A 26596-nucleotide genomic window follows, 5' to 3' on the forward strand; every position below is an offset into this window, starting at 1 on the left:
CAAGAATTTACAAAGGAGAAAAGACAGCCTCTTCAATAAGTGGTGCTGGGAAAACTGGACAGCTACATGTAAAAGAATGAAATTAGAACACTCCCTATCTCCATACATAAAAATAAACTCAAAATGGATTAAAGACCTAAATGTAAGGCCAGACACTATAAAACTCTTAGAGGAAAACATAGGCAGAACACTCCATGACATAAATCACAGCAAGATCCTTTTTGACCCACCTCCTAGAGAAATGGAAATGAAAACAAAAATAAACAAATGGGACCTAACAAAACTGAAAACCTTTTGCACAGCAAAGGAAACCGTAAACAAGATGAAAAGACAACCCTCAGAATGGGAGAAAATATTTGAAAATGAAGCAACTGACAAAGGATTAATCTCCAACATTTATGCAGCTCCATATCAAAAAAACAAACAACCCAATCCAAAAATAGGCAGAAGACCTAAATAGACATTTCTCCAAAGAAGATATACAGATTGCCAACAAACACATGAAAGGATGCTCAACATCACTAATCATTAGAGAAATGCAGATCAAAACTATAATGAGGTATCACCTCACACCAGTCAGAATGGGCATCATCAAAATATCTACAAACAATAAATGCTGGAGAGGGTGTGGAGAACAGGGAGCCCTCTTGCACTCTTGGTGGGAATGTAAATTGATACAGCCACTATGGAGAACAGTATGGAGGTTCCTCAAAAAACTAAAAATAGAACTACCATACGACCCAGCAATCCCACTACGGGACATATACCCTGAGAAAACCACAATTCAAAAAGAGTCATGTACCACAATGTTCATTGCAGCTCTATTTACAACAGCCAGGACATGGAAGCAACCTAAGTGTCCATCGACAGATGAATGGGTAAAGAAGATGTGGCACATATATACAATGGAATATTACTCAGCCATAAAAAGGAACAAAATTGAGTTATTTGTAGTGAGGTGGATGGACCTAGAGTCTGTCATACAGAGTGAAGTAAGTCAGAAAGAGAAAAACAAATACCGTATGCTAACACATATATATGGAATCTAAAAAAAAAAGGTTCTGAAGAACCTAGGGGCAGGACAGGAATAAAGACGCAGATGTAGAGAATGGACTTGAGGACATGGGGAGGGGGAACGGTAAGCTGGGATGAAGTGAGAGAGTGGTAGTAACATATATATACTACCAAATGTAAAATAGATAGCTAGTGGGAAGCAGCCGCATAGCACAGGGAGATCATCTCAGTGCTTTGTGACCACCTAGAGGGGTGGGATAGGGAGGGTGGGAGGGAGACGCAAGAGGGAAGAGATATGGGGATATATGTATATGTATAGCTGATTCACTTTGTTATACAGAAGAAACTAACACACCATTGTAAAGCAATTATACTCCAATAAAGATGTTTAAAAAAAATAAGCTACAAGGATATACTGCACAACATGGGGGATATGGCCAATATTTTATAATATCTATAAATGGAGTATAACATTTAAAAATTGTACACCTGTAACTTTTATAATATTGTACATCAACCATACTTCAATTAAAAAAACATTTAAAGAAATAACACTTAGACATCAATTACCCATTTCATACCTAATTTATTTCCATCTGGCTGTTTGGAGTATGCTTAAACATAAGATTCATGAGAAATTAATGATTAGATCAATTTGAGGAAAAATACACTTTTCTTACCCCTGGTGTTTTATTCTGGACTTGTACAAAAGACACATTGGATTGGCAAAGCATTAGGCTGAGGAATTGAGGTCAAGTGGAAAGGGGTGATGATTTTCAGAGGATTGGAATCAACGTCATTGTTTTCTTGTAATGGTATTTAGATGGTGTAACAGATGCTGGGGTTGGAGCTATACTTTAAAAAGGGTCCTGTTTGGTGAACAGGTCCGACTTACTGGATGGACGGATGACAATGTTATTAGAAATTGCAGCCCCGCGTTCGTTCCTGGCTGTACACTGATAAACTCCTTCATACGTCTCCGCTTTCCCCTCGCTCATGATGTTGACTGTGAGGGTTCCCGAGCCAGACTTCATGGTGACAAGAGGGTCTTTATCTATGTCGAAATGAGTCCCATTTCGGGTCCAGGAGAAACTGCCCAACGCATAAAGGATTAAGCTTGTTTACAGTCCAGAAAAACAGGATTATTTCCTCTCTAACAAATTCCTAGCAGTTTTATGGATTTCTAAATAATGATTAGATTTTAGTATTCAGTAAAAAAGCAATAGGCTCCATACCTAAAATGTTTCATTGAATTATGACTTAGAAAAAAGTGCCGGCCATACATACTAAGGTACATGTCTTCATTAGAACTAACCAAAATCTGACTCAATAAAGAAATCATGCATACAAATTGCCTGTCATTTTTCAAAGAAAATATAGGAAGTAGGTCTCCGAGGCACACTCTCTTAGAGCTTTATTAGCATTTTTACTGTAAACTCCATTGTTCATAGAATTGATAACCTGCCTATAAAGATTTGCTCTGGGCTGAAGTGTAAGAAGAAAGGCCTTCACAAGTACTAATACATGTGTGTGTTTAAAAGTGATCAGACCAGTGTCAAGTTATCAAAATGCAAAGTATGAGTTGGGAGGAGAGGAAGAAACATGAGTTCAGTGGTGTTTTAAGTGTCAGTTATTAAAAGTGATCATTGTATATCAAATATATTTTGAGAATTTTTAATTCTAGAGATGATTTTTGTAAATTTCTTAGGAAGTATTTCAAATTGTCAACGGAAAGTCTTCTTTTTCAGTTTTATTTATGTAAAAGACTGCCTTATATAAAAGTCCCAGTGCCCAAGTAATCAAATACTTGATAACAGGTCACAAATCAACAATGGCCATGCTCTTACAAAAGCATGAATGTCTAAACTTCCCCATGATTTCCAAGCCCTCTTGGATTTCCCTTCCCACTGCTTATCCTTATAGCAGGAGTTGTCACAACTCCTAGGGTAGGGGACAGCGGTGTTGGCTGCTGCTGGCTTATTGTAGGTAGAGGCCAGGGATGCTGTAAAGTATCCCACAATGCACAGGAAAGCTCTTGTCTCCACAGCAAAAAATTACCCAGCCCAAAATATCAACAGAGCTGAGGTAGAGAAATCCTGCCTAACAGAGAGTTACAGGAGGTATTAATTAAATGTTAAACTAAAAGGGGTGTCATCAAAGGACATCACATTAGGGCCTGAGTGCTCGAGGGTTTCTAATAATATGACAGAAGAGATTGTTTTGAAGCCAACCTTTGATGGAAGTTTTTGATATACTTTGGTAATTTTTTTCTCCGGTGTCAGTCTGTGATAGATTAGTAAGGCTGGTCATAGACAAACTTGGAAATAAAATATTGAGAAAATTTCCCTTCTTTATAACTTAAAAAAATACACATTATCTCTCAATAATAATAATCCAACTCTCCAGAATTTCCATATATTACTGGACAAGTTACGGATCATCCACTAAGGAGCTGTGGGCCCTTGGTTAGGTTAACCTAGCATTACTGGGCATCAGTTCCCCATCTATAAGACATACTGGTTGGACCAGACAATGTCTAATGTCTCTCCCAACTCTAAAAGGCTGTACAGTGCTCATGCCAAGGTGCATATGGAGAATCCTGAGTGCTGAACACTGTCATGTTTGGAAAACCACTTGGGTCTATTTTATAGACTTGTAGAGAGCTAGGAGAGATCTTAGAATTTGTCAAGTTCAACTTCTTTATTTTACATTTATCTGTAAACTGAGGCCCATAGAGAAGGAATTTGCCCATCTCATAAGGCCATCAGAAGGCTCTTTCCACATCTTCCCACAATTTTTTAGCATATCACAGAAAGGTATCAGTATGGAAATGCAACCATCTGGGTTTTTAAGAAGAATCAACTGAATTTAATTAAGCAGAGAGACAGAACAATGAACCTACAAATGATACTTTAATAATAGGCAGGACCTGAAATTAACTTCAACATGAATATCAATGCTTATTATCAGTATTATAACAGCAGAAAGCACACCCACCTTGGAGGAGGTTTCCCTTTGGCCTCACACTGGATTACAATATTCTCCCGTGGGTCAATAATGTAATCTTTTGGAGACTGTTGAGTAATGGTTGGAGGTTGTACCACTTAATGGTAGAAAGAAGAACAATGTAAAGAAATAAATCATTTAATATCATAATAGCAATCACTTTTTTCTATATCAAAATCACTTACCCTAGACTAAATATGCTCCAAATGTTTTTAGTAATTTCTACTGTGGTAACACACCCCCTCAGCAGATTTTTAGCTAAAAGACTCCTAAAATTTTGGAGTCAAGGCATAACTCCCTTTTGGTAACTTTATATGTGTTCATAAAGCCCATTTTCCCACATGGAAAGTTTGGGAAAATAATTACCAATATAAGCGTAATATTAAGATAGTTTCATTTCTGATGTAACAATGAGAAATTTCTCTGATAGCTTTGATTCAAATGATGCCTTTCAATGAAATTTAAGTTATGAGGTAAATTTGTATCTTTCTTGGGAAAGAGTAACTGACCTGTAGTTCATTACTGGGCTCATGTAAATTAATACATTGGTAACAAATATATTTGAGAAGCTAAGGTGAAAAAGATGGTTAAAATTAGAGACTTGACATGTCTTATTAGAGCCAGGAGGTAGGTGGCTACTAGGAACAAAGATAAAACAAACTTCTTTAGAAGAGAAATTGAATTGGGAAGCTCTCTGTTTTAGGAAACAATATTCTCATTTCACTCTTCAAAGTGTTATCTGATCATTTATTATCAAATTGTAGGGAGAAACCGTTCTGATCTGGAGCAACTGAATCTGAAAAAAGCTGGTACATGGACATTTGATGTTCAGGTCACTCCAAGATTACCACGTCTTCCTTCTTGTGAAATCAGAATCACAGAGTGTAGAACAGGAAGGGACTGGAGAAATAATCCATTTTGACTTCTTTTGTTGCTCAGAGTAGCAAAATAGCTTGACTAGGAAGGCACAAAGCAGAGAAGAGAAGCAAACTCTCCTGGTGGAAGCCACTGCCTTGCACGACTCGAAGGAGAGCTGTTTACACAGACCAGTGGTTCTCAACCTGGGGCCACTTGCCCCCAGTCCTTGGGGGACATCTGGCCACATCCAGAGTCCATCTTGGTTGTCACCACTGGGATGGGGGTGGTCCTGGCATCTGGTGGGTAGAGGCCAGGGATGTTGCTAAACATCTCACAATGCACAAGACATCTTTACCATGTAAAGACTTATCTGGATCATTTTTCATATTCTGAATCGTCCCTTTCCTCTCCACCTATGCTCTGTGCTTCCTTTGTGAAACTTCTTCCACCTGTCAATCAAGTATTTCCCAAAGCTTAATGATCATCCTCAGCTTTTGCCTTTCTTTCCTGTGGTGAATTGTTGCCAGGGCTAAATTGATCATTTCCATGTTCAATGCCTTATAAATCTGTAAACATGGATCTCTTCTCTTGCTTTGTCTGCCGTCTCGGGGCTGTTCACCAGACATCTCTTACTAAACATCCAAATAACACCTAAAATATAGATAAAAAATGAAACTCATAATTGCCATCATTTATTGTGCACCTATTAACTGCGGGATACTGCACAGCGTCAATTTCAACTCCTTTCGCAAGATCCATCCCTTCCTCATCCTCCTTAGCCAGCCGCTCTTCCCAGCCTCTAGCACTGTTCACAGGACACTCATTCTTCTAGCCAGCAGTTACCAAAGCTGGTTAACAGTTTGGGCTAGTGGTTAAGAACTAGTCTGTCTATTTCTTAGCAGCTGTGAGACTTCAAGCAAGTTTCTTAAACTTCTGTAAGCCCTCGTTTCCATAGAGGAAAAATAGGGTTTAAAAGTAGTATCTACCTCCTAGGGTTGTTGGGAAAATTAAATAAAATAATTTGTGTAAAATTCTTAGTACATTCCAGTCCTAATGGTTCAGTGATGTTAGCTGTATTTAAATTACCATCATAATCATTTTTAATTAGACCAGCTTCACTTTGGAGTGATCCTTCAGGCTTTGGGAGTAGAGAGTTTGGGATGATGGAAAGAAGCCTAGAATTTCCCACTCAGGGATTGGTGGGCATAGGTGGTGGGTAGGGAGATTTTTAGGAGTGACTCAATCCAATTCTTTGTGCTTTTCTGTAAGTGACAGAGGTGCAAGGGTGATGGTTGCAGACCCAGAACTTCTATACATTTGTCTGTAACAGAGCTGGCTTAGCTGCCATGTGTAAATGCTAGGAGTTTACCACCTAGATGTACCTCTTTGAACCGTGCTTAGGTCACCTGGCGACTAACAAGGGCTTTGAAGTAATAAGGGGAAAAGGTGATTTTATATAATTTTCCCGGCTAATCTAATATCAAAGAATTTTTCAAATGCCTGAAAACTACTTTTTTAGGTAGAGGACAGATGTTGCCCTACTGTCAGAGGCAGCAGTTTTCGATTAGAGCACGCCACTCGGAGACGATGGGAATGGCGGTGCCTGGCTTTTGCACACATCAAAACAATATTCAAATTCTCTGGGCCATTATACTGATGACACTTAGAAACACTAGTCTACCCAGTCCTACAGGTTGAAGAAGTTTGAGAGCGAACTCGGGTGCAGCATTTTCATGCACGCACCTCCTATATATACCCAAAGACATGTTTTTATTCCAGCAAGCCTTTAATAGCATTTCGAACCAGACATTTTCTTCAAATTTTGTGAATTTTCTCACTGAGTTACATCAGATGTGAACAAAGCTCAGCAGTTAGTAGCCCAGAATATTGGTAAAAGAAAGACAGTAATACCTGAGTCTTCAGAATTCATGCAAGGAATAGATTAAACCTGCTTCTTGGAATTTAAATGCAATGATTAGCCACAGTAAACACACACACTTAAAAAGACGTTAGTCACGAAAACAAAATTGTGCGTTTTAATTCACAGCATTCATTCAAAAACAAAGACACAGTCAAATTTTCACACTGCCTGGTAATGACGGAAAGACACTTACAGTCTTCAAGAAGTTTTGCTTTTTCCCCATCAATATCAGCAGGTGAGTGGGCAAACAGGATTAAAGAAAATCAGGTGTTAGTAATAAGAACGTTAGCACCCTGAAGATAAAAGGGGCATCTTGCCTATTTTATTTGACCTAAAAAACCAGTAGAGCAAAAGTGGAGGTTGTGAAGTAGCAAGGGAAAGAAACTCCCATTAAAGGTTTTATTCCTGAAGCAGACCTTTCTACATACACATATGGAAGAACAAAAGGGATGCTGTAGGCCAAAAAATGATTCTGCCAGGAATAGGAATGGCTAATTCCATTCCATACGTGCTGTGCTGGACAAGTAATTACATTCAATTTGAAAAACAGCTGAAATCTACAATTAATCTGAGTTGTCACATACTGTGTTGTGTCTGATCCTATTATCCCAGACATCACTACGCACATGGTGATAATACCTAACAATGGGACATTGCTACAATGACAGTGCTCCATCCAAGCCAAATCCAACACTGATTCGAGGTTTTTATATTTCTATGGTTAATCGCCAAGTCGGTAATTGCACTTTTCAGACTGTTAGCATGTTTCTGCTTCAGAATTCCTCAGTCACCCAGGGTTTGCCAGTACCCACCCCAAGGAGCAGCTCACGGAAAGGGGGGATAAGGAATAGGGGCAGGGAAGACATTACATTAGCATGCAATTCACATGATTCTGCTGTGCTGCCTGTCATTACTACTTGCAAAGGTTAATGCAGGAGCGCCTGGGTTGCCTGTGACTTTCTTTTCATCATGGTTCTGCTCTTCTCCATTAGCAGCGATAATTGAGTTAGCTGTAGGTGACTGTTTCCCTCTGATTGTAAGATTGAGCAGTCAGATTAAAGGGGAATATATTTAACAGAAGAGAGAACAAAAGCATTTCTCTCAAATGCTCTTTCTTCTATACATCCATTAGGGCGAATGCTTACTTAGGCATTCCAACTCCAATGGGCTTAACCAATCATATCTCTTTTTTTTTTTTTTTAACTGAAATTAAGGTCACTGAATGAATATCTTTTGAAAAGAAGGAGAATGTTGCATTTTCTTACGCTTTAGACTAAAGATGCACAGAAAAGGGAGTCAACAAAGTATGGGGCCAATCACATCTCTTCTTAATTGTCTTCCCACTGGCAGTTGCAACCTCTTTGGCAAAAAAAAAAAAAAAAAATTGACATCCCAACAATTGAATCGCCCCGGGAAAGTGTACCTTCCTTGTACCTTGGAAAGCTCGCCAAACAGATGTTCTATTCAAGAAGCTAATGGATTTAAAGAGGTCATGCTGATTAGGGATGAAGAATAAATCAGTTCTGAAGTACAGTATTAGTCCAGATTTCAAATTCTGCTTTCCGTTGCAGGCAAAGTGACCCGTTGGCACCTAGCATTATCTTTAGTTCTTACAAACAGGCCACCGAGCCCAGGGAGAGTGCAGTATATACAGTACTTTATTCAGGAAAGGGTGGGCTCCTATAGTAGCTGTTACTTGCTCCAGTTTAAATAGTAATTTTGCCGAAGACTTGTTTAATTCTCAACATTGACATCTTGGTCTTTGATCACCGTTTTAAAAACAAAGACCTTTCACTAGGCTTTAGATAAGATATATTTCCTAGCTCTAAACTCATATTTAAGATCCCAAACTCAAAAGTGAATTTTGCCTTGTCTGAATCCAGAGAAACAAGCCGTGGGTAGTTTGGGGATACAGAGGGCGTGGGGTTGACTGAGAGATGATCTTTTCACTCTTAGCACATGAAGAAAGAAGGTGGAGATGCGGGGACAGGATAAACGGGGGGCGGGGGGGGGGGTCTCTGTGATCATTTTAAAGCAATTCCTATAGTTTTCTTGCAGGACGGCTTCTATAAAGAGTTGCCTGTTGGGAGGATCAGGGCAGCTCACAATTCACTCCTTCTCTGGTCAGTCCCCCGCCATGGTACACCAAAAGCACCTGAGGGGAGGGACAGATAATGACAGGGAAGGGACAATGTGTCTGACTGATTCAATGGCCATTTCTAGGGTCTGATTCTTTATAAACACAGGGTGCTGAAGGTAAAAGCCAAATTAGTTTTGATTCACTTTTCAGGATCACACGGACATCTGCTCCATCCACACAGTTCAGAGTGATGGTAAATGCCGGGGAGGGTCTGACTCCCGGGCCTAACAGCTTTCCAACGTTAATACTTACGATCAAGAGGGACTTCCAGTGCACTAATCATCTGGCACAGGAAGAGTATCAGGGGTGCTCTGCCTGCAGATAAGTGCTTCTTTTTCGGCATCATTATTTTAAGCTGCATTAGCTGAACTCCCGCTGAGCCCCACAAGCTGAATTTCCTTTTCTTCTTTCACAAAAGCTGTGTGTGCAACGTTTAAATAAGTCTCATGCAGGAAACTGAAAAAGGATAGGAGAAGAATTATCGTGCATTTTTTAAAAAAGGAGGAAATGAAGAGAGGGAGTCGGCAGCACAGAAAATCAGTTCTGTATTATACATGAACTCTAAATGGAACTCTAACTTCTAAATATTTCACTCTGAAGACTGGGAGAATCACTTATTCATAAATCAGCTAAAATTAGGTCAGAAATATTTGTAGTGATGTCAAGCAAAAGCTGTCAACTTTGCCATCCTTCTGGTTTTCCCATTTTGAATATCTGCTTTATATTAGAGGCTACCATGTTCCTAATAGATCAGGAAAATTTGGCTTATTAATCGGTTAGAAGGTGTGCCTTTGAAGGGGAGGCCTAATGGCTTCTCCTTTCTAGAGATTACCTCTGGGAAAGTTCAGGGCATGGTTGCCAATTTGCTTCAAGCCCCAAACACTGATTTACCGGTTGAACCACCAAGAATTCTGGCCTTCTCCATCTCCTACCTAGACCGTGGCAACAGCTATGCCTGGGCTCTGAGTTCCAGGTCTTCCTCACTGCAGTCACCCTCTTAAACAGTGCTGATTAGTTTTGCTAAGGGTCTTTGGTTAAATAGTGGGAGTAGCCCCATGGGACCTACCCAATTAAAGTTCAATATATCCTTAAACAAGTAATACAGAAACTTCAGTGACCTGGTCTCAATTTATCCTACCAACCTCATTTCCCCCTATCGTCATGTAAGTATTATTTTTTGTTTGACTGTCTGATTCTGCTTTTCTTTCTTGGGTCAATCCTTCAATACGCTTTGAATTTTCCTAACTTCTCGCCTTGGTTTATTCTATTCCTTTTACCTGGAATGCCCTCTCCACCATATTTCCTCAACAATGTCCAATGGATTTCTTTATAGAGCATTTATTGGGTTGGCCAAAAAGTTCGTTTGGTTTTTTTTGTAACATCTTATGGAAAAACCTGAACGAACATTTTGGCCAACCCAACATGAGCTGATCACTCAAACTAGAAGGCATTTCGCTCTCTGAGAATCCCTGAAATGACGTTTTGTTCGTCACATAGAGTATACAGGTAGATACAGTGATAGACTTTTTTTGGGGTATGCATGCTCTCTCCCCTACTCCTTCAGGCAAAGACTGAGCCTCTCCCATCCTTGTATTCCTCTCCTACCACCTAAGATAGTATGTCTTGCACATGAAAGTGCAAGAGAACATGAGCACACAGAATACAGACGTCTGTCCTACAACAGACCTCTACCTGCAATGACGGCTTTAATCACATCTTCTCGTTAATAAAGAGAAGTGTGAGTGACCAATGGCTCTCTTGAGAAGGTAGGGATGTCATTATTATAAACTAGGATCGTTCTTACAGCTTAATTACTGAATTATTTGTGTAATCGTGTATTTTTAAAGTGTCCATCTTTCCCACTGAACTGAAAGCCTCGAAGGGTAGGGACCACATCTTTCCTGTTCCCCATTGTGTCCCCAGAGCTCATCACAGTGCCTGGCACATGGTAGGGAGTAAATAAATATTGGTAGAAAAAAAGTGAAGGGGGGAAAGGGGAAAGGTGAGGTTGTATTCAGATAGGCACTCTGACCACAGTCTGCCTGAGGCTATATTTATGTTTACGTTACTTGATTTAAAAACCAAACTCTTGTCAATATGGTCAAATTAGCTGGCATATCATGTCCGTGTATGGAAGAGAGCTTAAATGTATAAAAGAAAAATGAAACAATGCTGACAACATGTGTTTTGCTAGCAGCTGAGTTCTGATTTGAACCTGATTATAATTATAGTTGGACATTTCTTGCTAAACAAATACAAAAAAATATGCTAAACATAGACATTATACATATATAAATGTTATTTGGTGAATGAAACATCCATACTGTGCGGTTTCATTTAAGATCCAGGAAATTTGTCTTTCCGTATTATAATATATAAACAATCATGACCATTAAACATCGAGAGGCCGGTAGAAAAGCTCACCCAACCATTTCTAACCAGAATATAAACCAGACTGTCTTTCTGTGCATGCAAAGCAGATCTATACCATTTAATCGAACTTACTTAGGTCTCTCATGATTTTTTGTTGTTGAAATGCTAATTGTGAATTTACACATAAGCTTCAAGGAGAATAAACATAAGTGGCACAAACGGCACTAAAACAAGTCAATGTTACATACCACACATACTGAGAGAAAACGACAGAACCAAGCACCAAGAAAACAAAAGGCATACCTGCCTGATTCGTGTGTCAAGCTAACTGAGTTTATTCAATTTAAGTGCCTAGCTTTCTGAACAGACGCCAGAGAACTAAAACACTTTCTAAAAGATGTACTAAGAAATTGTAATGCCCGTAAGATCTTAAGCAACTACATACAATTTCCAAGTTCTTCATTCATTATTTATTTTGCCTGGATGCCTTAACTATTCATCCTTCAGAACAGAGAAAACAGTGAGACAACGTCATATAAAAGAAAGTATCATTCAACCTGCTTTGCCTTTTCAGAATATAGATGAAATAAAATATTCCACATTAAATCACAGTGTTATATAAAGAAAAAAATAAAAATCTTGAGAAAAACTGAAACAACACTTACTTAAAGAGACATGAGTAAATCTTCACAGTGAGAGGAGGTCATGAACTACAGGAAATGAAGATGTGGTCTCTCTTCAGAAGCTGTAAGTTCATTTAAACCAATAGCCAGGGCTTCCCTGGTGGCGCAGTGGTTGAGAATCTGCCTGCTAATGCAGGAGACACGGGTTCGAGCCCTGGTCTGGGAAGATCCCACATGCCACGGAGCAGCTGGGCCCGTGAGCCACAGCTGCTGAGCCTGCGCGTCTGGAGCCTGTGCCCCGCAACGGGAGGGGCCGTGATAGTGAAAGGCCCGCGCACCGCGATGAAGAGCGGTCCCCGCACCGCGATGAAGAGTGGCCCCCACTTGCCGCAACTAGAGAAAGCCCTCGCATGAACCGAAGACCCAGCACAGCCAAAAATAAATAAATAAATAAATAAATAAATAAATAAATAAATCTCAGAGCTTACATCCTTGTCCAGACATTGGGCTGATTGCCACTTCTGTGCCTTGTCAGATGCTGTTCTCTCTGCCTACCTATCCCAAGTGAACCCCAAGACACATCTACTTCTTAAAAATGTAATAAGTACTGAACAAATATAAAGGATTTATAAAACATGTTAAAAAAAAAAAAAAAACCAATAGCCACAAAATCATCTCCAGTGTAGATTCTGTTTGGGGAGGACAAAGCAATGGCCCAGCCCACCCTCCAAATCCTGCCCATGGAAAATCACTGACTTCTCCTATGAATGCCATCACAGGTGAATAACCCAACACCCAAGGACAGCATTAGTCCCCGGCGCTCAGTCACAGTGAAAATCAAATATAGCTACAGAAAACTGAGCTTTCTCTCTTGAAGAGTGATGGGCTTTGCAAGTCTCACAAAGAAAAACCATTGCTTCTGTACTCGGAGTCCCGATGTCAGCACCCTGCCCTGCCAGGAGCCCACCTGTCTTTTAGTTTACCTTGGAAAAATGATGGTCATTCTCTCTTACATGAGAATCGTGAACTAAAACTAAATGGTTAATGCAATTACATTAAAATGAATGAAACCCCCATGTGAAATAGCAGCATCTTGTTTAGTCAAGGCTAGAGGGCATGTTAGCACAATATAGCTTATAATTTTCAAAAAATATTTGCCACAGACATTTTAAAGCATGCTTGAATGAGGCACATGACAGGTTCATCTTCAGAATATAAATCATCCTGATATTTAAAACCATATATATTGTTAAAATAACCCAGAGTGATGATAAACAGGAAAGCCTTTTACTATTTCACTTCATTTCACTCCGGTCAAAGCAACTTTTCATGTATTACCTACAGAATCTCTTAACAGAAGGAAAAAAAATCTCCCTCCTTTAGTAAACTTTTCATCATTAGGAAAGAAATGCAATTCAAGATTTCCTTACTTCTTTTGCCTAAAGTTCATATTAAACCATACAGCACATGTTGCCTCACATTTTTACCATACATTTTAAAAGAAAAACCTAAGTTTTTGACAAAGGATTCATATTAAGCCCAAGAAACATAGCTCTCTTGTTGCTTAAGAAGTCTTGTCATTAGAAAGAAAAGAAAATCTTTGTTTTTCTCAAGTGAAAACTGAAATTATTTGAATAAAAAAAAATATAGCAGCTCTCCACGAGAACCAGAAGGCCATGCATTACTTACCACTTCATTCTAGCCTGTCTGTACTTTTCAGCTGCCCAACATGGGTGGTTCAATGCTGATTGCACAGTGTAACACGATCTACTCTCTAAGCCAGTAAACAAAGATGCTTATGTGACTGGATGCCCTTTGGCACACTAATTATTGCTCTGGTGAGCCCTCGGCGGCTGGCCTCACTGAGTGGATGGCTAACTGGAAGTGGCATCATCTTGACTGTGAAAGGCGTTTTTCAGCAATCAACTCGGGATGGTTACTTTTTTTTTTTAATTGAGGTATAGTTGATTTACAATGTTGTGTTAGTTTCTGATGTACAGCAAAGTGATCGTTATATATCAATACACATGTATATGTGTATATATATATTCTTTTCCATTATGGTTTATTACAGGACGTTAAATATAGTTCCCTGTGCTATACAGTAGGACCCTGTTATTTATCTATTTTATGTATAGTAGTTTGTATCTGCTAATCCCAAACTCCTAATTTATCCCTCTCCCAACCCCTTTCCCCTTAGGTAACCACAAGTCTGTTCTCTATGTCTATGAATCTGTTTCTGTTTTGTAAATAAGTTCATTTGTGTCATATTTTAGATTCCACATATAAGTGGTATTATATATTTGTCTTTCTCTGTCTGACTTACTTCACTCAGTATGACAGTCTCTAGGTCCATCCATGTTGCTGCAAATGGCATTATTTCACTCTTTTTTACAGCTGAGTAGTATTGGGATGGTTACTTTTTATATTTTGTTAAACATTTACCAGAAGGAATAAGCACACTAATGCCCATTCCTAGCCCGTGCTTGTGCTCGTCAATCACTGGTTTTGAGTCTGAGACTATGGAAGGAAGATTAGAGAGAAATGGACAAAGACTTTGTATAATTAACACATGAACAAAGTCACACAAATCTACACAACTCCACTACCAGGAATGCGCCTTAGAAAAAAGTAGTTTGGGATTATGTGACTCTAGAGATTGTAACGATCTCTTCAAATAACAAGGCAAACTTTGTGAAGCAAAGGAACACGTTTCTAATTCCCTCCTAGCCCAAAGGGATGTCCCATAATAGAGATTCTACAAGGAATCTGGTAGCTAGAACCTGGAATAGTACCAAAGGAAAGGTGAATAATTAATAGATGTTTTTTAACCAAATAATAGATGACAGAATACATCTTGATAACAGCTCAAATCTTCATTCCTCAGAGCAGTCTAACTGATTATGTTATTTGGTATTCATAAAAATCACAGAAAATAGGAAAGCAGTTATTATACCCATTAAACAGATGAGGAAAAAAACAATCATGGCGGCCATTATTCATTGAGACCTTCTATGTGCCAGGAGTCACTTTGAGTTTGTTCCATGTGTTAATTTATCTCATCTTGCCAATAATCCCAAAAGGGAAACTCTATTTCATTTCCCAGTTTACTGGTAAGGAACCTGAGATGCAGGATGGTAAAGTCATTTGCTTAAGGACACACACAAGGTATGTGAAGTGACAGACCCAGAGCTCCAGTTCTTCCGAAAAGTTCTAGAGCTTTCAGTCTGTCACACCCTGAGAAGCCCTAGCATTTCCCTTCTTCTCATACCCTCTTATTTTGTATTTAGCCAATAAGCAAACAGAATTACCAAGTTTAGTCACTGATGTTAAAAAACAAAGTGCTGAAAAAAAAAAAAAAACCAAAGTGCTGGGCTTCCCTGGTGGCGCAGTGGTTGAGAATCTGCCTGCCAATGCAGGGGACACGGGTTCAAGCCCTGGTCTGGGAAGATCCCACATGCCGCGGAGCAACTGGGCCCGTGAGCCACAACTACTGAGCCTGAGTGTCTGGAGCCTCTGCTCCGCAACAAGAGAGGCCGTGATAGTGACAGGCCCGCGCACCGCGATGAAGAGTGGCCCCCACTCGCTGCAACTAGAGAAAGCCCTCGCACAGAAACGAAGACCCAACACAGCCAAAAATAAACATAATAAATAAATAATAAATAAAAATTAAAAAAAAACAAAACAAAACAAAGTGCTAACGGTTTGTGAATATCTACAGAAGATCTTCCCGGTGTGGCCCAGAGCACAACTTCAGGGGCCCCTTCACACTGGATGGCATGTGAACAGGGCCTGCTGGAATTGTACCACATGCTGGCCCTGACCTTTGAAGGGAACCACAAGGTAGGAGACTGTAGGCAAGACACACTTTTAGAAAGTTAATTTTAAAAGTAGGCAATGTAACTATGGAGACCAATATGGAGGTTTCTTAAAACACTAAAAATAGAGTCATCATATGATCCAGCAATCCCACTCCTGGGCATATGTCTGGAAAAGACAAAAACTCTAATTTGAAAAGATACATGTACCCCAATGTTCACAGCAGCACTATTCACAGTAGCCAAGACATGGAAGCAACCTAAATGTCCACTGACAGATGAATGGATAAAGAAGATGTGGTACATATATACAAGGGACTCTTACTCAGCCATAAAAAAGAATGAAATGATGCCATTTGCAGCAACATGGATGGACTAGAGATTATCATACTAAGTGAAGTAAGTCAGATAGAAACAGACAAATATCATATGATATTACTTCTATGTGGAATCTAAAAAAATGGTACAAATGGACTTATTTACAAAACAGAAATAGACTCACAGACATAGAAAACAAACTTATGGCTACCAAAGGGGAAAGGGGAGGAGGGATAAATTGGGAATTTGTGATTGACAGATAAACACAACGATATATAAAATAGATAACTAATAAGGACGTACTGTATAGCATAGGGAACTATATTCAATATCTTATAATAACCTATAATGGAAAAGAATCTGAAAAAGAATATATATGTGGGCTTCCCTGATGGTGCAGTGGATAAGAATCTGCCTGCCACTGCAGGGGACACGGGTTTGATCCCTGGTCAGGGAAGATCCCACATGCCGTGGAGCAACTAAGCCCATGCACCACAACTACTGAGACTGTGCTCTAGAGCCCACGAGCCACAACTACTGAGCCTGTGTGCCACAACTACTGAAGCCCGTGTGCCTAGAGCCCGTGCTCTGCAACAAGAACAGCCACTGCAATGAGAAACCCGCACACCACATGAAGAGTAGCCCCCGGTCACCGCAAGTAGAGAAAACCCGCACGCAGCAACAAAAGACCCAACACAGCGAAAAATAAATAAATAAAATTAAAAAAATAAACACGCTAAAAAAAAAAAAAAAAAGAATATATATTTATATTTATCTGAATGACTTTGCTGTATACCTGAAACATTGTAAATCAACTATTCATCAATTTAAAACAAAAAGGGAACCACAAAAATCTTAAAAATTAAAAAATAAAAATAAAAATATTTAAAATGCCTCAAAGAAAGCAGGCAATATACATGCACATGGCACAACGTTCATAAGGTACAAAAGACCATATAATTCAAAGTAAGCAGCACAACAACCCAGTTTCTCCCTTAGAAGGGTTACTAACACCAAGTTTTGTGAATTATTCTAGGGATATTTCATGCATGAAGAGGTCTAAAACCATACATAACACAATATTTTAAGGACCGCTTGGATATAGAAAACAATTTTAAAGCCTTTTTGCCATTGAAGTTAGATGATCAAAAACAGCCAAGTCTTTCAATAAAATCTAGTTATTTGCAACACACGAAATTATTTGGATACGGGCTTTTTCACACCTCCTTAATTTAGCACAGCAATTACAAGAAAGGAAACAGTAAAGGATGATTAACTGAGAGATCTAAAACAAAGGATAAAGCATGCTTAAAGAAAAGTCCATATGGGTGAGGCTGATGGCGACCATGACCAAGGGTGGCACCTGTCCCACACCTGTCCAGCCAATTATCTGATGACAGTTGTCAGGATCGGCTTCAGGGGTGAGAGAGCTGACGAGAAAAGGAAGGATGGGTGGAGTAAGAGAGAAAGGGACTAGGGCCTCTCAAAGGAAGACTTCCTCATCCCCACTTCTGAATCCAATCACAAGTAGCTAAACAGCTCAGAGAGGAGACTATTCCCTCAAATGCTTGCCATGTTCACAGTCTGTCTTTCGGCACTGACGCCACCATCCTGACCGGGGCTGGAAGAATCAGGCGTGGGTGTCTGACCAAAGGCCATGTAGAGCCTGTGAGATGACTTGGCTATTTTAGAGGGCTGGAGAGTGACCAACGAAGTGGTAGTAAATTCCTTTCTCGTGGGCAGCATGAATATGAGGCAGAAAGAGAGAATGAGTCAACAGTTTGGAGCAGGAACAAAGGCCAAAGATGACGCAGAGGCAAGGCAGCATGAGGAACCATGAGTAAGCAGGGCATGGGAGGTGTCCGGAGCAGAATGAAGCAGTGGGCAGCGACAGGATCAGTAGAAGCAGACAGTCACTGAGTGCCCACGGCATTGGTGGAACGCCTGGCAGGTGATGCCAAGGACTTGCTCCACTTGCCCTGTGATCACCAGGTCTCTCAAACTCTTGGCATCCCAAGCAACGTTCCAATTCTCTATGAGGTTCGCCAGAATAGTGCTTGCGGTTGAAAGGTCTTCCTGTCTGTCTTCCATCGTGTGAACTCTAAAACGAGCCTTCACTAACGTGGCAGGTAGACTGTTACATCAGTGGTCCACAGGAAGCACTCCTCCAGCATGTGTCCCTCTGTGGAGTCCCCTCTCACTATGACTCTGGGCTTGGCCATGGGACATGCTTTGGCCAATGGGATTTTAGCAAGGATTATGCAAGCAGAGGTATGATGAGCATATGCACACTGGGCTTTCCTCTTGTAATGTTCCCTCTGGGAAGCTTAGCTAGACTATGTATGGTGAGAGGAAAGAGTAGAAAGAGACCTTGGGGAGATGAAAGATCATCTTGGACTTTTTGGGCCCTACTGAGCTCCCAGCTAAAATCAGCTGAGTAAGTGACTTGTTGAACTATACGTAACAGAAGAACCATCTGAGAACAGAACAACCAGATGCCAGTCATCTGAGGGTTAACAAACCCTCAGAATTACAAAAAATAATCAATTGTTTCAAGCCACAAAATTTGGGGGTGATTTGTTATGTAGCTACAGATACCTGAAACAATTAAGATAAACTCAGATCGGCTATTTCTTGCAATCAGAAAGATGCTAATCTGCCCATTTAAGAGTTCTGATGATTCAGATGCACAGATCTTCTTACAAGATCATGATTGGAGTCACAGCCATCCTAAATGAATAGTCTGGTGATGTCGGTTTTCCCTCTAAAATGATCTATCATTTTGTTTTTTCCTAGATATACTTCCTTGTATATATGTTGGTCCAGCCAAAGGACACAGACTTAAGTTATATTTCTCACACAAAACTTGTACTCAATAAATAGAAAATAGTTACTACTGACATCAAACAAAACTTTTTACACTAAAATAATTGTGGATCATGTCTAATTTAGAGTCTCAGGGATTATGTCAATCTATTTCTAACGCAGAAAAGCAAAAATTAAGCTAGAGGACAGGGTGAGAGAGAGCCCTGTGTAGCCCCTACCTTCCCATCTTCATGAATCAGACCAGAATTTGCAGTGCTCAATCTCGGCTTCTACTTGTACCTACGCACTCACCTACTAAACAGGGAATTGAATAAAAGGGGAAGGAGAAGGGGAAAGGCAGGCCTTAGAGACAGGTCTCCTCCTTTATCACAAGGTCCACTTCCCAGGTGATTTCCTTCAGATTATGAAATAGAAACAAAGTTCCAATTTTTAAAAATGGAAAGTAGGGAACTTCTCTAAAGGTGAAGTCTGAGAAATGGAAATTTAATTCTGAATATGGGCCTCGATTGTTATATATTCAGAAACATTTGTCAAGTCACCGAACCAAGCTCTGGCTCTATTTATCTTCTTGTAAACGGAGATTTCTATAAATATCACCGAAAAGATGTAAGGATCAGAAACACTTTATTAAAACCTCCAGCAGAACAGGCCATGCAGGATATTAATATTCTACATGGGCTCTACCTTATCTATTTGTCAAGTAAACAACACATGGCAACATGGCGGCCATTTAATAGTAGAAAACAGCATTCTGGAATGCCTTGGCAGGCTAGTCACTTTAAAAAAACTACGTCATATGTCAAAGATAAGAAGCCAGCATTTACAAACTGTTATTCTTGCGAAATGGTATGAGCCATTCAGGGTGGAGATGCACGGCAGGGGTCAGATCTCAGTGTGCTCTTCTCCTAATGGCCTGAGTTGGGGGGATGGGGAGAAGAAAGAGCTGGAGAGAGAATTAGCCTAAACCAATGGCAGAAATTAACCCAGAGGTCTCAGCACTTAGCACAGTACAGTTTATACCCCACTCTTGCAACTGTCCAGTGCGGGTGGGCAAGGGGCTCTGCTCTAGGCTGACAGAGGTTCCACCATATTGTGAGGCTGCCGTCTCAATACGTGGCTTCCAGAGTCCCCGTGTTCTCCTGCTCTGAACTGCCGCCACCCACAGGTGATGTCACATCTGTTGCTCACCACCCGTGGACCGGAGGGAGTCAGTGACTCCAATCACAAGGGGCTCTGGGAAATGTCCAGTGCCTGTGAATATCTCTGGAGCACCACTATCTCTGCCACAGAGAACATGCTTGGCTCACAGTAAATCTGAAGGTGCCTTTCTGGAAAGAGTTTCAGAAGTCACATGCTACAGGAGGGCCATTGTACTGTTTCCACTCAGTGATCAGTCAGGGGGCGGGATGATGGTGGTGTGCAAGGGCTGTGTGGGTGCTGGTTGGCTGCTACCATCTCTTCTGCCTTCTGTCCAGCTGCATTTCTGAATCCCTCTTTCCTGTAACTTGGGTTTCCCCCAGACCTGGGCCTGGGCATGGGGGTGAGCAGGCAGAATGCCCAGATTGATCAAATCCAAAGGCTGTCCCTCCTGCCACGTCACAGATGACTATAATCCTCACAGTAACATTTCAAGATGCATTTTGCTAAGGTATCCAGGCTCTGTATAATCACAGCGGGACTGTGAAAATGAGAAATGGAGTCTGACGTGACATGAAGAATCGTGTTTTCCACTGGTTATCAGTGCTGGGGAAGGTGTATTACCATCAACTAAATAGCTGGAAACCCTTCACTCCAGCTAGAGGCTATTTTATATAAAGAACAAACCCCAGTCACTTGCTGATATGCATTTTCTACTACAAAGGATTTACCAGCCAAACAGGGGAGTAATTCATATTTAATTCCTGGAACATTTAATTTTCTTTAAACAGGCTATGTGAAAATCTGCAATTATTAAAAAAATCAGGAAGTGATCATTTGCTTCGAAGAGGATTTGTCAGATTTACTTCAAAGCTCATCCTCCTCCTGGCATTTAGAATAGAATTCAGTCTCCAGGAAGTTAAATATTAGCTCCTCAGGAGACCTCAGGAGTCCATATTCTCTATAGAAGCAAAGCACACAGAAGCGTGAACGTTAGAAACACTGTTCTCTGCAATGTGAGATTCAATCAAGCCAACAGTCAAAGTTCTAGAATATTCTGTTTGGGTGCCTTCTCAGGAACCACCTTTTCTATAAAAAGGTCATATTCTATTTCTATCACTACTTAAAGGGACTTCATAGAAGAAATGTGGAATTTCATTGCTATGGTGTGGAAGAAATAACAACTCAAAGAGCAGGCTAGAAGCATCATCCGGAGGAAAGCATTCTTGGTCCAAGTTTCCAGCTCCCTGGAAGAATCAGAAGAGAAGAGCCTCTGGTTTTCATCAAAGTTGGTTAATAGGAACATTAAACCTAGAATTACAGCCTCTTTGCAGCTCTTCAGTTGAGTAATTCATGAACAAAATTTTCGTGGGTAAACTGAGTTCCTAAAGACAAATATTTGTGGCTTTCCGGAAAGAGAGTTGGGAAGTAAGAAGAAAAAGTGAGACAGGAGGACGAAGACAAAGCAATGAAAGAAGAAATGCTGCAGCTGTTAGAAATTTCCAAGTTACATTATTATTATTATCACTTTTTTGTTTGGAAACTGTGGTAATTCATAAAGAAGCTGGGCAGAAAAATACCTATGAAAAATAAAATTTTTAAGCACATGTAAGGAATCATAACTATTTTAAGGAAAACATTTACACAGAAGCCCCTCTACAAGGGCTCATGCTTTGACTACCTCTAAGGTCTCTTTCAGCCCTACTTGGAATTACGAGAGCTGCACCTGCTGTAATGTAAGTGGAATCTAATAAAGTAGCCACCAGCAGTACAGCCATTGAGATACCACAGCAGAAGGGAAAAAAAAAAAAAAAAAAAAACAGGGAAAAAAAGAGAGCTAAGCGTCAGATTCCACAAGGCTGCTGGCTATTGGATCTGATAAAGGTAGGCAAGGCAGGAATGCAGAAATGAGTACTCTCTCAAACAAAGGGCAGGAGGATGGAAGCAGGTAAGGCACATCTGTGCCCAGTGCTTTCTCAGAGGGGAGTGGGCTTGGGGGCTCTTGGCTCACGCTGGGTAGTGGCTTCTGGGTCTGGGCGTCACTTGCTGGATCCCTGTGTCCAGCGGAGCCAAGTTGAACATCTTTTGGAGAAGGGAATTCAAAAGGCTGGCAGAGCGGCCGACAGAGTGTAGGAGTGAAAGGGCTGGGCAAAGGATGCAATCAGGAAAGAGGTAACAGACAGGATACCAAGGGAGACCACCAAGAATAAGGCTGGAGACCAAGGGACCCCAGAGACATTCCCAGAGCAGAAGAGAACAGCTGGATATGGCTTTCACTGGGCATTGGGTGTGAGTGTAGGGGCCACCCAGTCATGGGCAGAAGAAACTTAAAAGTCCTTTCTCTCCCTGCCAGGTCAGCGGGCTCAGGACTAAGTTGGTAAACATCGGGCCCCCCCTTGCCCAACCTCACTAGGCCAAGGGCAGCACCTTAAATATGTCCAATTAGCCTGTCTGAGGAAAGCTTTCAAAGTTTAGGTTTCTGTCTACTTCAAGAATTTTTGAAAAGGGTGTTCTAGGCCTTTGCTGGAGTACAAAACTTTAATTGTTGGCCTCCAACTTCTCTGCTAAGTTTTGTAGAGAAAAAAAAGATTTTGTTTTTGTTTTCAGAAGGCCTAACTACCCTTCTAGAAATTGCTCCAGCAGATCTGTCAATACTCAATAGCAGCTCCGGGTTAACTTCTGAGTTTTATCAAAGTCGGTTATAAGAATAGGATATATATATTCGCATTTTTTTCTCTGTCCCTAGATTTAACTAGTTCAAGAGACCTAGTTCTTATGTACAGACTTGGCAAACTGGATTAAGCTGTCAGACAGACAAATAAGAACCAGAAAACAACAGTCATGTTTGAAAGGTGTATTTTTGGTTTCCATTGAGAGGGAGGGTTTGAATGGAGACAAGTTATCCTGAATGCATTTCTGAGTATGTCAAAGGGTGGGGGAAGAGGGGAATGGGGAGTTATTGTTTGATGGGCACAGAGGTTCCGTTGCACAAGATGAAAAAAGTTCTGGAGATGGATGGTGATAATGGTTGCATAACAATGTGAATGTACGTAATTCCATTGAACTGTACACTTACAAATGGTTAAGATGGTACCTTTTATCTTATGTCTGTTTTAATACAATTTAAGAAAAAAGAAAAAAAAATTCATTGCATACCTATTAAGTTTCAGATACTCTGGGGGGGGGCAATTTAAGAGCAAATTCGACATAATTCATGTCCCTGATGTGCTCAAATCTGGGCTTGGGAGAGGGAAGTGTGCTTTAGGAGAACGTAACCAAATGTAAAACAACGTGGTATGTTCTTCACTAGCAGCAGGAAGTAGTATGCAACCAATTCTGCTCAAGAGGGAAGAAGAAAGACTTCAGTATGAAGAGCTGAACTCTGCCTTGGAAGAATAACAAGAATACTCCAGGCAGAGAAGGGAACCTTTCTACACTGTTGGTGGGAATGTAAATTGGTGCAGCCACTATGGAAAACAGTATGGAGGTTCCTCAAAAAACTAAAAATAGAGCTTGCATATGATCCTGCAATCCCACTCCTGGGCATATATCTGGAAAAGACGAAAACTCTAATTCAAAAAAAATACATGCACCTCTATATTCATAGCAGCACTATTCACAATAGCAAAGACATGGAAACAACCTGAATGTCCACTGACAGATGAATGGATAAAGAAGATGTGGTACATATATATACAGTGGAATACTACTCAGCCATAAAAAAGAATGAAATAATGCCATTTGCAGCAACATGGATGGGTGTAGAGATGATCACACTAAGTGAAGTAAGTCAGAAAGAGAAAGACAAATATCATACGATATCACTTACATGCGGAATATAAAACGTGACACAAATGAACTTATTCATGAAACAGAAACAGACTCAGAGACATGGAGAACAGACTTGTGGTTGCCAAGGAGGAGGTGGATGGGGTAGGGATGGATTGGAAGTTTGGGATTAGTAGATGCAAACTATTATATACAGAATGGATAAACAAGGTCCTACTGTACATCACAGGGGACTATATTCAGTATCCTGTAATAAACCATAATGGTAAAGAATATGAAATATATATATGTATAACTGAATCACTTTGCTGTACACCAGAAATGAACACAACATTGTAAATAAAATAAAATACATTCAATAAAATAAATGTTTAAAAAAAGAGTGCCATCTTCTCATGCAAAGAATAAAATGTGCAGGAAATTTTAGAGGATTCAATCAAGTTTAACTCAATAATCTGAGAATCAGTTATGTACAGATCAATGGCTGCCTGATGCTGGGGTGGTCAGAGGAGATGGATGGCAAACAGGCAGGAAGGAGCCTTTTGAGGACGGTGCTCAGCAGAGTGGAAAATATAAGGCTTCTGGGGCCAAGTTATAATTATTTAAAATGACAACAGCATACCTGGCCTCTTGATCCCTATCATCAGCACAACCACTAAAGCACAAAACTAACAAACAGAGATGGCCAAGGCACTGTTGTGGCATCCAGATGGTTCTTTTTTTTTTTTTTTTTTTAATTTTTGGCCAAGTTGCGCGGGGAACTTAGTTCCCCGACCAGGGATTGAACCCGAGCCCCCAGCAGGGGAAGCGCAGAGACTTAACCACTGGACTGCCAAGGAAGTCCCCAGATGATTCTTGATACTTTATAAAGGAATGAAATTCAACAATTTTAATACAAATAAGAGAACAGCTTTGTAACCTTGGATTAGATTTCTTAGATATGATACTAAAAGTATAATCCATAAAAGGAAAAAAAAAGATAGATAAAAAATGATAGATTGAACATTATCAAAATTAAAAACATGTGTGCTCCAAAAGACACTGATAAGGAAATGTGAAAATAAGCCACAGACTAGGAGAAAAATATTTACAAATCATAAAACTAATAAAGGACTTGTATCCACAACATATAAAAAAACTCTTACAACTCAAAAGTAAGACAAACAATAAAAAAAAAATAGGCAAAAGATTTGGATAGATACTTTCCCAAAGAAAATGTACAAATGGCTAATAAACACATGAAAAAATGTTCGGTATAATTTATCATTAGGGAAATGCAACTTAAAACCAAAATGAGATACCAGCACACCCATCTGAATAGCTATTTTTAAAAAGACTGATCATATCAAGTGTCGGGGAGCATGTGGAAAACTGGAATTCTCCTACGTTGCTATGAAAATGTAAAAAAGGTAACCACTTGGGAAGAGAGTTTGGCAATTTCTTAAAAGTTAAAATACACTTGTTATAAACCCAGCAATTCCACTCCTAGGTATTTACGTAAGAGTAATGAAAACAAATGTCCTCAAAAAGACTTGTATGCAAAAGTACCTAGCAGCATTTTTGATAATAAACAAAAATCAGAAATAATTCAAATGTCCATCAATTGGTGAAAAGATAAACAAAATGAGGGATAGTCATATAATGGAAAACTACTCTGCAGTAACAAAGAATGAACCACTGATGTGTGCAGCAACATGGGTAAAAGCTCAAAATTATGCTAAGTGAAAGAAACCAGACATAAAAGACTCTATGATTCCATTTATCTGATAAAACTACAAAATCAGAACTAGATTAGTGGCTGCCTGGGGCTGGAAGTGGGAAATGAGATTGACTAGAAACAGGCAGGACGGAATTTTGGGGTGATGGTAGTGTTCTAAAACTAGATTTGAGTGAAGCTTGCACAACGGTATACACTTACTAAAACTCATCAAACTATACTTAAAATGGGTAAATTTGGTGGTATGTAAACTCTACCTCAATAAAGCTATAAAAAAGAAAAATAACTTGAATACCCCGTGTTTTGCAAATCAAGACCACTTCAGAGGACACACTCATGGCTTTATTTCCCCTGGTATGTGCTCTCACATATAATACTCATTCTAGTTTCAGTATAAGTTAAATATATCTATTTCTTTTTTAAAAACTTATCATCTTAGAGTTTTATTTTGGCAACTATAAGAAAGGATGTAATACTATTATTGTGTTTTAATATCATATAATGAATTGATTTCTTTTCCTTTTTTTAAAATTGAAGTATAGTTGATTTACCATATTGTGTTAGTTTCAGGTGTACAGCAAAGTGATTCAGATACACACATTCTTTTTCAGATTCTTTTCCATTATAGGTTATTACAAGATATTGAATATAGTTCCTTGTGCTGTAAATTCTTTATTGTTTCCTCACATCGGTCAGAATGGTCATAATTAAAAAGTGTACAAATAATGAATGCTGGAGAGGGTGTGCAGAAAAGGAAACTTTCCTACACTGTTGGTGGGAATATAAATTGGTGCAGCCACTATGGAAAACAGTATGGAGGTTCCTCAAAAAACTGAAAATAGAGTTGCCATATGATCCAGCAATCCCACTCCTGGGCATATATCCAGACAAAACTATAATTCAAAAAGATACATGCACCCCTGTGTTCATAGCAGCACTATTCACAATACACAAGACATGGAAACAACCTAAATGTCCATCGACAGATGAATGGATAAAGAAGACGTCATATATATATATACAATAGAATACTATTCAGCCCCAAAAAGAATAAAA

At 39.7% G+C, this 26596-nt stretch overlaps 1 protein-coding gene across 18 annotated transcripts in view; it reads right to left on the reverse strand.

The window, feature by feature from the left end:
* NRCAM (neuronal cell adhesion molecule) overlaps positions 1-26596 on the reverse strand; it is a 322710-nt gene that overhangs the window by 82452 nt on the left and 213662 nt on the right. For 11 of the 18 annotated variants that reach the window (XM_057550379.1, XM_057550373.1, XM_057550378.1 and 8 more), the window contains exons 4-7: positions 9192-9395; positions 6993-7010; positions 4012-4117; positions 1910-2106 (exon numbers count right to left, since the gene is read on the reverse strand). In XM_057550379.1, coding sequence (XP_057406362.1) covers positions 1910-2106; positions 4012-4117; positions 6993-7010; positions 9192-9300 — 430 coding nt within the window. In that variant the 5' untranslated portion in view covers positions 9301-9395. The remainder of the gene's footprint in view (positions 1-1909; positions 2107-4011; positions 4118-6992; positions 7011-9191; positions 9396-26596) is intronic. The other 7 variants (XM_057550380.1, XM_057550377.1, XM_057550376.1 and 4 more) reach the window with 1 other exon arrangement.

This window comes from Balaenoptera acutorostrata, chromosome 7, assembly GCF_949987535.1.
Source record: "Balaenoptera acutorostrata chromosome 7, mBalAcu1.1, whole genome shotgun sequence".
NCBI classification, from domain to species: domain Eukaryota; kingdom Metazoa; phylum Chordata; class Mammalia; order Artiodactyla; family Balaenopteridae; genus Balaenoptera; species Balaenoptera acutorostrata.